The sequence below is a fragment of the Chiloscyllium plagiosum genome, unplaced genomic scaffold (genome assembly GCF_037043375.1).
Source record: "Chiloscyllium plagiosum isolate Xiang-an unplaced genomic scaffold, Cpla_swu_hap1 HiC_scaffold_1, whole genome shotgun sequence".
Lineage (NCBI taxonomy): Eukaryota > Metazoa > Chordata > Chondrichthyes > Orectolobiformes > Hemiscylliidae > Chiloscyllium > Chiloscyllium plagiosum.
In genome coordinates, this window is record NW_028270139.1 from 168485792 (window position 1) to 168502370 (window position 16579).

At 44.7% G+C, this 16579-nt stretch overlaps 2 protein-coding genes across 2 annotated transcripts in view; one reads left to right on the plus strand and one right to left on the minus strand.

The window, feature by feature from the left end:
- Nucleotides 1–14875, plus strand: part of LOC148152281 (interferon-induced very large GTPase 1-like) — a 37783-nt gene extending 22908 nt beyond the window's left edge. The window contains exon 2 of the transcript XR_015758688.1: nt 14433–14875. The gene's annotated coding sequence lies outside the window, so the exon portion shown is untranslated. The remainder of the gene's footprint in view (nt 1–14432) is intronic.
- Nucleotides 1–16579, minus strand: part of LOC148152280 (WD repeat-containing protein 54-like) — a 104249-nt gene that overhangs the window by 24061 nt on the left and 63609 nt on the right. Inside the window, exon 6 of the mRNA XM_087992203.1 lies at nt 15766–15840. Within this exon, the coding sequence (XP_087848329.1) occupies nt 15766–15840 (75 nt within the window). The remainder of the gene's footprint in view (nt 1–15765; nt 15841–16579) is intronic.

Here is a 16579-nt window from a genome sequence, read left to right on the forward strand (position 1 = left end):
TGTCCAATCTCTTCTTATTTGACAATGGGTCCACCTTGATCTCCTCTGCAGTTGGGGTGAGTGATCCACCTTCCAGAATTCACCTCAGTCACTTCTCACTATTGCCCTCTGCTCATTATAATGCTGAGTCTGGGATCTACCAAGCTTCATTGCAGCGTTGACTCAAACATGGACCAAAGGGCTTAACTCCAAGGGGTGAGGAGAGAGTGACTACACTCCACTGAATGGGGCATCAAGGAACCCCAGCAAAATTGAAGTAATTGGTAATATGGGAGAAAGCCTCTCCATTGGTTGGAATAACACTGAGCACAAAGGAAGATGGTTTCAATTCATAGGATCACAGGCAAAATGATGCCATTCAGCCTTTTAGGTCCACGTGGTTCTCTGGGTATTCCATGTTATCTCCTCCACTTCCCGTACCCCTGCCCTTAAACCCCAGGCCTTCAACTGCAAAAAGGATAGAACCCCCTTGGTCCTCACCTTCCAACCCATTACTCTCTGGATACAGCACAATATCCTCCGCCATTTCTGCCATCTACAAACAGACCCCACCATCAGAGATATATTTCCCTCCCCACTCCTATTTGTCATCTGCAGAAACCATTCCCTCCTTGATTCCCTCATTAGGCGCCCCCACCAACCCACCCTCCACTCCCGGCACCTTCCCTTGTTGCAGCAAGGGGTGTAAAACCTATGCTCACACCTCCCACCTCAGCTCCGTCGAAGGCCCCAAAGGATCCTTCCATAGTCAACAGAGATTTCCCTGCACATCCAAACACCTCATCTACTGCGACCATAGCTCTCGATGTGGTCTCCTCTACGTTGGGGAGACAGGACGCCAACTCACGGAATGTCTCTGAGAACATCTCTGCGACACATGTAGCAAATAACCTCACACCCTGTGGCTGACCACTTCAACTTCCCCCTCCCACTCCTGGGCCTCCTCCACCGCCAAATCCAAGCCATTCGACATCTAAAGGAAGATGGCCTCATATTCCGCCTTGGGGCCCTCCACCCTCCGGGATCAATGTTGACTTCACCGGTTTCCCTTTTTCCCAACACCCCCCACCTTATCCCAGATCCAACCTCCCAACTCAGCACCGCCCTCTTGAACCATCCTACCTATCCCCCTTCCTTCCCACCTATCTGCTGCACCCTCCCCTCCGATCTATCACCATCACCTCCCACCTGTATCTCCCTATCACCTTTCCAGCACCCCACTCCACCCTCCTATTTATCCATCAACTCCCTTTCCCCCCACCCACATTCCTAATGAAACATCGATTCTCCTGCTCCTCGAATACTGCCTGACCTGCTGTGCTTTTCCAGCACCACACTTTTTGACCTCATTCTAACTTGTCACCAATCTGCTGCTGTTTCTCCAAATCCTGAACATTATTTCTATTTAAATATCATTCAACAGACTCTTGAATGCCTCAACTGAACCTACCCCTGTCACACTTTCAGGCAGTGCATTCCATACTCCAACTAATCACTGTGTGAGAAAAGCGTTTTCTCGAATTACATTTGCTCCATTTGCAAATCACTTTGAAGCCATGCTCCATGGTTCTTGATGTGTTTAAAAGTGGAAAAGGTTCTTCCCTGTCCACTCTGTCCAGACCCTTAGTGATTTTGAAAGCATCAATCAAAGTTCCTCTCAGCCTTCTCTTCTCCAAGAAAATCAGTCCCAATCAATCCTTGTCATTGAAGTGTGTCTCATCCCTGAAACTACTCTCACAACAGGGGTCACGGAGCTGTATAGTACAGAAACAGACTCTTCAGTCCAACTTGTTCATGCTGACCAGATATCCTAAATAAATCTAGTCCCATTAGCCAGCATTTGATTGATGTCCCTCTAAATCCATGTCTCTGACTCTATTTACGTACCCATCCAGATGCCTTTTAAATGTTGTAACTGTACCAGCCTCCACCACTTCCTCTGGAAGCTTGTTTTATACATGCATACCCTCTGCATGAAAACCTCGCTCCTCAGGTCCCTTTTAAATCTTTCCCCTCTCTCCTTAAACCTATCCCCTCTAGTTTTGGACTCCCCATCCTGGGGAAAAGACCTTGTCTATTCATCCTATACATGTCCCTCATGATTTTATAAGCCTCTATAAAGTCACCCCTCAGCCTCCAACACTCCAGGGAAAACAGCCCCAGCCTCTCCCTCATGCTCAAACCCTCCATCCCTGGCAACATCCTTGTAAACCTTTTCTGAATCCTTACAACATCCTCCCTATATCAGAGAGACCAGAATTGCGTACAGCATTCCAACAGTAGCCTAACCAATGTCCTGTACAGCCACAATATGACCTCCCAACTCCTATACTCAATGCTCTCACCAATAAAGGCAAGCGTACCAAATGCCTTCTTCAATGTCCTGTTTACCTCAGACTCCACTTTTAAGAAACTATGAACCTGCATTGCAAGGTCCCTTTGTTCAGCAACATTCCCCAGGACCTTATCATTAAGTATTTAAAGCTTGCCCTGATTGGTCTTTCCAAAATGCAGCATCTCATATTTATCTAAATTAAATTTCATCTTCCAAAGACTAAGAAGCTTACATGAAGTCACTCCAGGACTTACAACCAAGGTAATAAAGGAGGTTTGAAATAAAATTTTAAAGATGATATTCTGCTGCACTTTAGAGATGATACAATTCCATCAACCTCCCCAAAAAGAACAGTAACAAGAGAAGCTGAACAGTGGGGTTGGTTAATATAGAACACAATGACTTTATCCACCATGTACATCAACATATATGCTATACAGTATTCCCAATTCCTCCGCCGGATCTGCTCCCAGGAGGGCCAGTTCCATCACAGAACACACCAGATGGCCTCCTTCTTTAGAGACCGCAATTTCCCTTCCCACGTGGTTAAAGATGCCCTCCAATGCATCTCGTCCACATCTTGCACCTCTGCCCTCAGACCCCACTCCTCCAAACATAACAAGGACAGAACGCCCCTGGTGCTCACCTTCCACCCTCCCAACCTTCGCATAAACCAAATCATCCGCCGACACTTCCGCCACCTCCAAACGGACCCCATCACTAGGGATATATTTCCCTCCCCACCCCTTTCCACCTTCCGCAAAGACCGTTCCCTCCGTGACTACCTGGTCAGGTCCACGCCCCCCTACAAGCCACCCTCCCATCCTGGCACCTTCCCCTGCCACCACAGGAATTGCAAAACCTGCACCCACACCTCCTCCCTCACCTCCATCCAAGGTCCTAAAGTAGCCTTCCACACCCATCAAAGTTTTACCTGCACATCCACCAATGTCATTTACTGTTATCCTTTGCTCCCAATGCGGTCTCCTCTACACTGGGGAGACTGGATGCCTTCCAGAGCGCTTTAGGGAACATCTCTGGGTCACCTGCATCAATCAACCACACCGCCCTTGGCCCAACATTTCAACTCCCCCTCCCACTCTGCCGAGGACATGGAGGTCCTGGACCTCCTTCACCGCCGCTCCCTCACCACCAGACACCTAGAGGAAGAATGCCTCATCTTCCGCCTCGGAACACTTCAACCCCAGGGCATCAATGTGGACTTCAAGTTTCCTAATTTCCCCATCCCCCACCTCACCCCAGTTCCAAACTTCCAGCTCAGCACTGTCCCCATGACTTGTCCTACCTGCCTATCTCCTTTTCCACCTATCCACTCCACCCTCCTCCCTATCACCTTCATCCCCTCCCCCACTCACCTATTGTGCTACTTTCTCCCCACCCCCCACCCTCTCTCACTTATCTCTCCACCCTTCAGGCTCTCTGCCTGTATTCCTGATGAAGGGCTTTTGCCCGAAACGTTGATTTTACTGCTCCTTGGATGCTGCCTGAACTGCTGTGCTTTTCCAGCACCTCTCTAGTCTAGACTCTGGTTTCCAGCATCTGCAGTCATCATTGTTTTTACTTACCTGCTATACAGTTTTGTCATAGGCACACTAAAATAGATGTGACTGATATGCTTAGTCCCGAGACATCTAAATCATGCTCTAATGTGAGGTCCACATGAAATCCCTGCATTTGTTATTCATTCACAAGATAGATCCAGTGGCTAGGCTGGTGCTGGTGCTGGAAACAGGGACTGACATAGATTTGGCCGTGCAGACTTGACCAAGGAGCCTCTTCTGTACCGTATGATTCTATGATTCAAAGTCACTCAGTTCCAGGGCAGTTAGGGATGGGCAATAAATACTGGCTTAAATTAGGAATCCTACATCCCATGGATGAATTTGAAAAAGTGGATTTTTCCATCGACTTGGTTCTCTCACTGCTAGTTTGACAAAGATCCATCATTCAGGACCTGGCTAGCACAGTCAATATTCATTCTATTTACTTTTAGCGATGAACTTAAAGCCCTAAATCTACACTGTATTTAGTGCCTTTTCCAACCTCAGCATTCTTGCAAATAACATAGATGGTAATGGAAATGGCAGTAGGTGATAATTAGGCAGAAACTCTCTGACCCGTATTTAGCGTGAAACCAAGAGATTTCATTGGATAATGCAGGCAATGTTGAGGACTCCCAAAGCCACTCTCTCTTGACTGTATAGCATGGAGCCATTGCTTCTGGTATATCTGCCTGCCAGTGATAGGTAATTAATGCAACTCCTACTAAAGGAGAGAATAGTAGAACACCGAGAAATAAGAAATATAATAATGAATAGGCATTACCGTAACAGAAAAAGCAGACAATGGTAATGCAGTCAATGTGATTAATTTGAATTTACAAACAACTTCAAATAAAGAACCCCCCAACACATCAATTAATAAGGTCAATAAAGATGGAGTCACAGGACAAGTGGCAGAATGGATCGTGAATTGCCTTCAATACAGAAAGTAATGAATGGGAATCAATAGTACTTATTAACGTGGTAGGAGGAGAAGTGATGGTCTTCCAGGAGGATCAGTTCTGGACCACTGATGTTCACAATTTATATTAACAGCTTGGACTTTGGAGTTAAACACACAATTTCAAAATCTGAAGATGATAAATTGTGCATGAGAGGGGTCTAGGATACTGTGAAGGTCTGCAACAGATTACAGAACTTTAACACATTTGCAGAATGGACAAATAAGTGCCAAATAGAGTTCAATACAGATTGATGTGTCATATTACATGTTAGTAGGAAGAATGGAAAGTTCACTCGTTTTAAAATGCAAGTTTACGTCAGGCTGAGAAATAAAGAGATTTTGAAGTTATGACTCAATGACTAATTTTAATTTGACTATAGTTTTCAGAAACAGTTGCTTCAAGCCCTACAATGAGAGGGTGTGTCCGAGATGGACATAAATAAACCCTCCCACTGGTGCAGTACACAGCACAAACTTAACATTTTAAAACAAGCTGGAAAATCCATACGATTGGTAATGCTTATGGCAGGATTGGTCACATTTATTAAAAGCAGATAACTTATATATGCACATTGTCAGCTGAACAGTCTGAATACAAGATTGCCCAGAGTTATGCATATCTAGAAGAGCAAATGTTTTCTTTAATAAACACCGAAATATCTACAACCGAATATAAAAACAAACAGTTTTCAATTCAACTACAGAGCACTTTTAACAGATCCTTCCCGTTTGCTTCCTAATTAGCTCTCAAGATGTGGGTGTCACTACTGACAAGGCTGGTATTACTCCTCCATTCCACAGTTGCCAAGATGGAAGTGACCAGAATTTGATCTATTGATAAATGGTTTGGGCCTTAGATAATTTCAGAGGCAGTTAAGAATAATATTGTTGTGGATTTACAGTGAATATATCAGCCAGAGAAAGGAAGGAGAACAAAAGTGTCCTTTCCAAAAGACATTCAGAAAATAATTTCTTTCAAGTTACATAGTGAGAGTAGCTTTTAATTAATATTCTAAACTGCTGTGGTGCAACTTAAAATTATCTGTTCTCTTTCTAGTGTGAGATTACTAACTTTGTGACATAGCCAGTTTAGCTATTTTGTAACAAGATCAGTGATCATTCACAATGAGTTTCTGCCTCAAGTGGGGGAAAATTACAGAAATTATTTCTTTGCAGTAGTTTAAAAACTCCATGCCTATGGGAATCAAACCACAGAATCCCTGCAGTGTGGAAGCAGGCCTTTTGGCCAATCGAGGCCACACCAATCTTCCAAAGAGCATCTCAGCCAGACCCACACCACCCTACCTTACATCTTTCCCATTGCTGATCCACCTAGCCTGTACATCCCTGGATAGTATAGGGCAATTTAGCATGGCCAATCCAAATAACCTGCACATTTTTGGACAGGCAGATATGAGAGGCATATCACGTGACATTGTGATGGTTAGTCCCTGTTAAATTGCCTAGGTTCTGAAAGCCTGTGCTTTCCAGGCATTGTCCCCAGCTCGTGGTCTTTCGCACGATCCCATCCATCTGCAATTACACCAGGACATAACGAATAATCTCACACAGGTCATATCCTGTCACTGCAAAGGCGTTTCCTTCAGGGTCACAGAACTTGGCTCCACATATCTGCACATCAGTTACGCATTCCATGTGCTCATGTTCCACTTGACAAGGAAAAGTATCCTGTTATATTCTTGGCTCACAAGCTGGAGAGAACATTTCTTGCTCAGCAACAGAAATTTGCCTTCATACTCGATGAATCTCATAGCTTGCTGCTTGCTAGGTCCTTGTTACATCTAGCCTGCATGCAGTTGGCCCCTCTGTTACAGATGGCACTCAGTTACAGATCAGGCCTCAGTATTACAGATGGCCCTCAGTCACAGACCAGGACTCAGTGTTACAGATGGCCCTCAGTCACAGACCAGGCCTCAGTGTTACAGATTGCCCTCAGTCACAGAGTAGGCCTCAGTGTTACAGATGGCCCTCAGTCACAGACCAGGCCTCAGTGTTACAGATGGCCCTCAGTCACAGACCAGGCCTCAGTGTTATAGATGGCCCTCAGTCACAGAGTAGGCCTCAGTGTTACAGATGGCCCTCAGTCACAGACCAGGCCTCAGTGTTACAGATGGCCCTCAGTCACAGACTAGGCCTCAGTGTTACAGATGGCCCTCAGTTACAGAGTAGGCCTCAGTGTTACAGATGAAGCTCAGGCCTCACTAGGCTTCTCTTTTCCACCTTCACACTAAACCCACCCCATCCCATTTTTCTCTCCACCCTGGCCGTTCCCTTTCTTTATTCCTGATGAAGGGCCTTTGCCAGAAATGTAGATTTTACACCTCTTGGCTGCTGCTTGACCTGCTGTACTTTTCTAGCAACACTCTAATCTAAACTCTGATTTCTAGTATCTGCAGTCCTCACTTTTGCCTCAGTGTTACAGATGGCCCTCAGTCACAGACCAGGCTTCAGTGTTACAGATGGCCCTCAATCACAGGCCAGGCCTCAGTGTTATTGATGGCCCTCAGTCACAGATTAGGCCTCAGTATTATAGATGGCCCTCAGTCACAGTTTAGGCCTCAGTGTTGCAGAAATAGAATGCTGAGTGTCCGTCAGGAAAGATACACAGTTGAGAGGGCAAAGGGATGGGTGAAAGTGTGTCTGTTTCAATGCAAGAAGTATCAGGAATAAGCGTGCTGAACTTAGAGCATGTATCAGTACTTGGAACTACGATGTTGTGGCCATAACGGAGACATGGATTTTACAGGGGCAGGAATGGTTGCTGGATGTTCCAAGGCTTATATATTTTAAAACGAACAGGGAGGAGTGTAAGAGAGGAGGGGGACTGGCATTGTTAATTAGAGACAATCACATCTGCAGAAAAGCAGGTTTTTGAGGTGGATTTGTCTACTGAGTCAGTATGGGTGGAAGTCAGTAACAGTAAAGGAGCAGTCACTTTATTGGGTGTTTCTTATACAACCTCCTCGATAACAGCAGAGAGAGGGAAGAACAGCTTGGACAGATCTTGAAAAGGTGCAGATATAACAGAGTTGTCGTTATTGGTGACTTCACCTTCCAATTCCAAACTATTGTTTGGAAGCACCTTAGTGCAGATGGTCTGGATGGAGTCGATTTTGTCAGGTGTGTCCAGAAAGAAATCCTGACTCAATATCTAGATAAGCCGCCTAAGGGAGAGGTCATATTGGATTTGGTGCTAGGCAACAAGCCGAGCCAGGCCAGGTATCAGATCTCTCGGTCAGGAAGCATTTCAGTGACAGTGACCACAACTGCCTCACCTTTACCATAGCCATGGAGAGGGATAGGAACAGACAGTATAGGAAGGGGGAGGGGAATTTATACTGCTATTAGACAGGACCTGTAGAGTATAAATTGGGAACAATTGTTCTCAGGAAAGGCAGAACAGAAATGTGGAGGCTGTTTAAGGAGCACTTTTTGAGAGTGTTGTATTTTTTTTCCCACTGAAACATGGAATGAATGTTAAGGAGAAGGAGCTTCTTATCAAAAGGAAGAAGTAGATTGATATTAAGAAAGTGGATGTGCTGGAATGTCTGGGAAGCATCAAGATAACTAAGTCCCCCAGGGCCAGACCAGATATATTTAAGGTTACTAATGGTAAGGTCCTGGGGAGTGTTGCTGAACAAAGAGACCTTAGAGTTCAGGTTCATATCTCCCTGAAAGCGGAGTTTCAGGTAGATAGGATAGTGAAGAAGGTATTTGGTATGCCTTCCTTTATTGGTAGAGTGTTGAGTACAGGAGTTGGGAGGTCATGTTGCGGCTGTACAGGACATTGGTTAGGCCACTGTTGGAATATTGCGTACAATTCTGGTCTCCTTCCTATTGGAAAGATGTTGTGAAACTTGAAAGGGTTCAAAAAAGATTTACAAGGATGTTGCCAGAGTTGGAAGATTTGAGCTATAGGGAGAGGTTGAACAGGCTCGAGCTGTTTTCCCTGGAGCGTCGGAGGCTGAGAGGTGACCTTATAGAGGTTTACAAAATTATGAGGGGCATGGATAGGGTAAATAGGCAGTCTTTTCCATGGGGTCGGGGAGTCAAGAACGGGAGGGTATAGGTTTTGGGTGAATGGGGAAAGATATAAAAGAGACCTAAGGGGTAACTATTTCACACAGAGGGTGGTACGTGTATGGAATGAGCTGCCAGAGGATGTGGTGGAGGTTGGTATAATTGCAACATTTAAGAGACATTTGGATGGGAATATGAATAGGAAGGATTTGGAGGGATATGGGCCGGGTGCTGGCAGGTGGGACTAGATTGGGTTGGGATATCCGGTTGGCATGGATGGGTTGGACCGAAAGATCTGTTTCTATTCTGTACATCTCTATGACTCTCTGACTCTACTATGGGAAGTGAGGAATGACATTGCTGCAACTCTGGTGATGAGCTTTGCTTCCTCACTCTCCACATGAGTAGTACCCGATGATTGGAGGGAGGCGAATGTTGTTCCTCAGTTTAAGAAAGGGAATAGGGAAATCCCTGGGTATTACAAACCAGTCAGTCCTATGTCTGTGGTAAGCAAAGTACTAGAAAGGATTCTGAGAGATTAGATTTACGAGTATTTAGATAAACATCGTTTGATTAAAGATAGTCAGCATGGCTTTTTGAGGGGCAGGTCTTGCCTCACAAGCCTTATTGAGTTCTGTGAAGACGTGATGAGACAAGTTGATGAAGGTCGAGCAGTGGATTTCAGCAAGGCTTTTGGTAAAGTTCCCTACGGTAGGCTCATTCAGAAAATTGGGAGGTATTAGATACTGGGAAAATTGGCTGTCTGAATACAAAATTGGCTGGCTGAAAGAAGACAGCCAGTGGTAGTAGATGGAAAGTTTTCTGCCAGGAGGTCAGTGACCAGTGGGTGTCCCGCAAAGATCTGTTTTCTGCTCTTTGTAGTTTTTATGAATGACTTGAATGAAGAAGTGGAAGGGTGGGTTTGTAAATTTGCCAGTGACACAAAGGTCAGTGTCAACAGCTGTTGCAGGCTGCAACAACACTGACAGGATGCAGAGCTGGGCTGAGAAGTGGCCGATGGAGGTCTTCCTAGATACATGCAAAGTGATTCATTTTGGAAGGTTGAATTTGAATGCTGAATACAGGGTTAAAAACAGGATTCTTGGCAGTGCGGAGGAACAGGAGGATCTTGGGGTCTACATACGTGGATCCCTCAAAGTCGTTACCCAAGCTGATAGGGTTATTAAGAAGGCATATGGTGTTTTAGCTTTCATTAACAGGGAGATTGAGTTTAAGAGATGCAAGGTTCTGCTGCAGCTCTATAAAACCCTGGTTAAACCACACTTGGAATAGTCCAGTTCTGGTCGCCTCATTATAGGAAGGATGTAAATGCTTTAGAGAGGGTGCAGAGGAGATTTACCAGGTTGCTGCCTGGTTTGAAGGGCTTGTCTTATGAGGAGAGGTTGAGGGAGCTAGGGCTTTTCACATTGGACAGGAGGAGGAAGAGAGGTGACTTGATAGAGGTGTACAAGGTAATAAGAGGCATAGATAGAGTAGATAGCCAGAGACTTTTCCCCAGGGCAGAAAGGGATCATAATTTTAAGGTGATCGGAGGAAGGGGAGATGTCAGAGGTAGGTTCTTTACGTAGAGCATGGTGGGTGTGTGAAATGCACTGCTAGCGCTGGTAGTAGAGTCAGAGACATTAGGGACATTCAAGTAAAGAGACCAGGCCCCAGTGTTACAGACCAGGCCTCAGTATTACAGCTAGCCCTCAGTCACAGACTAGACATCCCTCTCCTCTCACCAAACACAACACAGATTTCTCCCTTTCGTTCTCACTCTTTCTGTGCAACTAATCTTCATCTCATCCACAGCCCAACAGGTTTTTTTTAATTTACGCAACAAATCAATCACAACACAGTTCTCTCTCTGTTTGCTTAGACCTCAATCAGAAACCAGCTTCCATGTACAGCTAGGCCTCACCCTAATCACAATACAGGCCTCTGTATACAATGCTGCAGATCTCGCATATAAAGTGTTGAAGGAGGTCTGGCAGCCTCTTGTGGAAACAGAAGCAATTGAGTTTCAAACACAATGGCGCTTCTCTGGAGTTGTAAAGTTCCAAAGAAAAACAGTTGGATGTGAAATGTAACTCTGTTTCTCATTCCACAGATTCTGCCAGAACTGCTTGAATTGTCCCATTTCCTCTCTCTGTACAGCTGAGGCTGCTGTCAGTACATATAGACCTCACATCAATCAATTACACTCCTGATGTATCCTATATATTCTTCCTATGTCAATCAAAATTTGCACATTCAACAAAAGTGGATGGAGAGTGTGTAGGTGAAAAGGAACAACAGTATTTTTATTGTGAACTCTGGGTGTCACTGGCTGGAATTGCATTCATTGCCCGTTCATTGGCCTTGCAAAGGTGGTGGTGAACTGCCTTCTTAAACCACTGCAGTCCATGTGCTGTAGGTATGGAGTTAAAGAGAGAGTTTCAGGATTTTGACCCAGTGACACTGAACAAATGGCGATATACTTCCAAGTCAGGATGGTGAGTGGCTAAGGGATGAACTTATGGTGGTGTTCTCATGTATCTGCTGTCCTTGCCTTCCTCAATGTAACTGCCCCATGAAGTTGGAAGCTGCTGTCTAAAGAGCCTTGGTGAATTTCTGCACCACATCTGCTGCTATTGCATGTTGGCCGTGGAGGAACTGAATATTTGTGGATGTGCTGCCAATAGATCAGGCTTTGTCTTCAGTAGTGTCAGGATTCTCCAGTTTTGTTGCAACTGCACACATTCAGGCAAACAAGCAGTGTTCCATTATGCACCTGACTTGTGCCTTATAAGTGGAAATAGGTCTCAGGATGCTGGAGGTAACTTCTTCACTGAAGAAGGGTTCTGAAGGAGGGTCACTGGACTCAAAACGTTAACTCTGCTTGCTCTCCACAGCTATTTCCATACCTGTTGAGACTTTCAAGCAATTTCTGTTTTTATTTGCCATTTTTGACTTATTCACTGTAGGATTCATAGAATCAAACAACACAGAAGAGGCCCTTTGGCTCCTCAACTCTCTACCACCAAAATTAAACGACTACCTACACTAGTCCCAGTTTTCTGCACTAAGCCCATGATTCCTCGCATCTGATTTACTGTGATCCACAGCGTTTATATGGTGAGTCCAGTTCAGTTTCTGGTTAATGGCAACCCCTGGGATGTTGACAGTGGGAGATTCAGTGATGGCAATGCCACCAAATGTCAAGGGGCATTAGTTACATTTTCGTTTGTTAGAGATGGTCATTTCCTGGTACTTGTGTGGTGAATATTACTTTCCACTCGTCAGCCTAAGCTTGGATATTGTTCAGGCCTTGCTGTCTTTGGACATGGACTGCTTCTGTATCTGAGGAATTATAAATAACACTGAACATTGTTCACTGATTATTGCACAACCTTCTTGTGACCTTATGATGGAGGGAAGATCATTGATGAAGCGGCTGAAGATGGTTGGATCTATAATATGACCCAAGGACCTCCCACAAAGATGGAAATTAGCTGGATGATCTCCAAAAATCACAATCATCTTCCTTTGTGCTTGATTAGATTAAATTCCCTACAGTGTGGAAACAGGCCCTTCGGCCCAACAAGTCCACACCGACCCTCTGAAGAGCAACCCACCCAGACCCATTCCGCTACATTTACCCCTGACTAATGCTAACACTATGGGCAATTTAGCATGGCCAATTCACCTAACCTGCACATCTTTGGAATGTGGGAGGACATCGGAGCACACCCACGCAGACACGGGGAGGATGTACGAACTCCACATAGACTGTTGCCCAAAGTGGGAATTGAACCCGTATCCCTGGTGCTGTGATGCAGCAGTGTTAACCACTGAGCCACCGTACCAACCCTTAGCAGACAGAGTTCCTTTGATTCCATTCAAAACTCATTTGGTCAGGACTACTTTAATGCCACAATTGGTAAAATGAAATCTTGATCTCAAGGCTAGCCTTTGTAGTATTCAGTGCTTTCAATTGTTACATGGATATCACATGGAGTGAATAAAATTGGCTGAAGACTAGTATATATGCTGCTGGAGACCACTGGCGAAGGCAGAGATGGATCATCCACCCAGCATGTTTGGCTGACATTCTTGCAAATGCTTTAAATTGATCTTTTGCACTGATGCATTGTGCACTTTACCATTGCGAATGAGGATGTTATGGAGCTTCCTCCAGTGAGTAGTTTATGACTGGATGTGGCAGGAACTCAGATCCCATGGTTATGAGAGTGCTTAGCTCTATTGCTTTCTGTTTTTGTTGTTTAGCACACATGTAGTCCTGTGATGTAGCGTCAGACTGACCTCATCATTACGTAGGTCAGATATTCCTCGGACATGCTGTCTTCCACTCTTCCTCAAACCAGAACTGAATATCTGTCTTTGCAGATTAGATGTGCGTACTATTTAACCAATGCTCATGGCCCTCAATAACTCCTTAATGGAAAGGATAAGGTCAGGTATGTTTTTCCCTCACCACCTGCTGCAGACCAGGTCTAGCAGCAATGCCCTTTAGGACTCAACCAGTTTGGTCAGAGATGATGTTGCCAAACAACACTTGATGAAGGACATTGAAATCTCCCACCCAGTGTATATTCTGCACCCTTGTCAGCACTTCCTCCAAGTGAAATTCAAAATGAAGGAACAGAGTCATTTGCTGAGGTTTTTTGGGAGGGGGAAGTGAGCAGCAGATTTCTTTGTCCATGTTTGACCTGATGAAATGAGATGATTCTCATGGCAACTCCCTCCTGACTGTAAGTTATTATGCTGCTATCTCTGCTGGTTCTGTCTTGTTGGTGGAACAGAACATACTAGGCATAAGTCAGGAATACTCCCCACTTGCCTGGATGGGTTCTGCTCCAAAGACCCCAGCTCAAGAACCTTCACACCATTCAGGACAAAGCAGCCCGCTTGACTGGCACCAAATCCACAAACATCCACTCCCTCCATCATTGATGCTCAGTAGCAGCAGTGTGGACTATCTACAAGATGCACTGTGGAAATTTGCCAAAGACTCTTGACAGCACCTTCCAAACCTAAAACCAACTTCCACTCAGGAGGACAAAGCCAGCAGATATATTAGAATGTCACTCAAGATCCCCTCCAAGCCCCTCCTGACTGACTTGGAAATATATCATAGTTCTTTCAGTGTCGCTGGGGTCAAAATCCTGGATTTCCCTCCCTAAAGGCAATGTGGATCTACCTACAGCACATGGACTAAAGCGGTTCAAGATGGCAGTTCACTCCCACCTTCTCAAGGGAAACTAAGGAAAGCTACACCTCACAAGTGAACAAAAAACAGTGCCAGGGAGGTGGTGGCGATGCTTTGAACATGGACTGCGAAATATAATTCCATGGTTATGACTATGTCAGGCTGAATCTGTGAGACAGCTTTCTCAGTATTTGTGCTGGCTCCCAGATGTCAGCAAGGAAAATTTTGCATGGTTGTCAGGGCTGTTTGTTATTGTCGTTTCTGGTGCCAGGTCATCGCCCATTCTTAATTTTTGGTCTTCTTAACATGGTGTAGATAGTACACACTGCTGCTAGTGGGCATCCCTGGAGGAGCAGGCAGCAGGCCCAGGAGGAGACAGTCCTGCACTTACCTTGGAGCAGCTGAGTGCTGATACGGAGCAGACTTGGGCTTGGAGGGAAGCAGGAATGGCCGTTGGACTGGGATCTGATGTGGGTGGTCAGACCACATGCAGAAGCCCTGTGCTAAGCTGTTAAACTGTAATGTCTATTTCAAATTTCCAATCTTACTGTAATGCCAACCCTTTAATGATGTCCTATTTTCAATTTCTTTGTCAACTCTGTAAGTAATGTAACTACTTTTAACCCTCTGCTGTATCCAAGAATTGTACTTAGTTACTTGTATCTAAGATGTCATCATAAGGCAGCAGACATTGGAAAAACCTTTCCCTGTCCTCCTGCAATGGAGTACATGTGACAATAAAATGATATTGACATTGACAATAAAACAATATCGAGGACGGACTGAGTCTTTGTGGATGAGGAGACAATTAATTGGGCTGCTTTGTCCAAGATGGTGTCAAGTTTCTGGAGTGTTGTTGGTGCAGAGAGTTTCCCCCACCAACTCCCACTGATTCCAGTTTTGCACAGGCTCCTAGATGCCACACCCGGTCAAATGCAGCCTTGATGTTAAGCAGTTTTGTCTATGTTTGAACCAAAGCTCGAATGAGGTCAGGAGTTGCTGTGGTGTTACGTGAATCCAGGTTTCCCACAGATTACCTCAATTTCTAGATTACAATGACCATCAAAAATACCACCGTGGCTTTTTGGCAGGTGCACGAGGCTGTTACCAGTTGTCACAGGGAAAAACCATGCGTTGAAAGGACAGAACTGCTAGATTGATGGTACACCCACAACTTCTTTCTCTCAGTGAGGTGGGAACCACACTTCGTCCTCCTCTTTCTACTTACTTCGCTCCAGCACTAACCACATTCTCAATATTATTTTCTCATAAAGCTGATTGGTGCTGAAAATGTCTCGGTAGTGAGGAGGCCCAAGGAACAGATGGACAGACCTAATTAATAAGCTGGGGAGGGAAGGGGAGAGTGGACAAATATTGGCAAGAGCCTGAGGCTACTACCAGTGGTCCTGTCACAAGAAGATCAAGGAACTCAAATACAGTCCGGGGTGCTTTACACGTTATATCAGTTGGAGAAGACAGCGATCTTCCCTGAAAACTAATCGAGTTGGATAAAACTGGTTGGACCGTTTGCAATACAGTGTTTGTGAGCTGGCGAGGAGCTTCTGCATGTACACTAATTTTAAACCTGGATAAATCTATTGTTTAATTTTGTTTAATGATGCACTTGTGGACATTAAGCCCAACTTACCTCAATGGTGTTGGACTCAGAGTTCCGATAAATCCTCCAAATCCTGAGAAAAGAATCCTCAGCTCCCGACAGCAGCTGTTTGGAAATTGAGATGTTACCACATGGTAAAGGGATCTCACAAATTATGTTGTAGATTATATCAATAAAGATGCAGTAGCAGACATTTAAGATGATATTTCAGAATGTGTAAAGTAGTGTGATGAAAAGGATCAGATTTTTTTTAGAACTTAGGTTCAAAACAGGGAAGATTACTTAAGAATATCTGGTCGGCACAGACGAATTGGACAGAGAGGTCTAATTCCATGCTAAATGACACTACGACTACAATTGAATACAAAAGTATGAACTGAATACAAAATATAGAGGGGACTGGTGAAACTGCATCTGGAATTCCATAGACAACACTAGTCTCCTTATTGAAGAAAGGATGCAACTGCATTGGAAGCAGTTTGGAGAAGATTTACTAGACCAACTCCAGGAATGGGTAAGTTGCCTTATGAGGAAAGGTTGTTCGAGGTAGGCTCATATCCACTGGAGTTGAGAAAAATAAGACGGACCTTGATTGAAAAATGTAAGATTCTGAGGAGCCTTGAAAGGGTGGATGTGAAAAGGAGATGTCTTCATATGGGGAAATCTAGAAATAGGGAATTACTATTTAAATGTAAATAGTCATTCATTTAAAACAGAGATAAGCAGAACTGTTGATAGAGGGTTGAGCATCTTTGGAACTTCTTTCACAAAGGATGATACAAGCAGAGTCTGCATCACTAAGGCAGAGGTAGATAAATTCTTGATAGGCAACGGAGTAATAGGT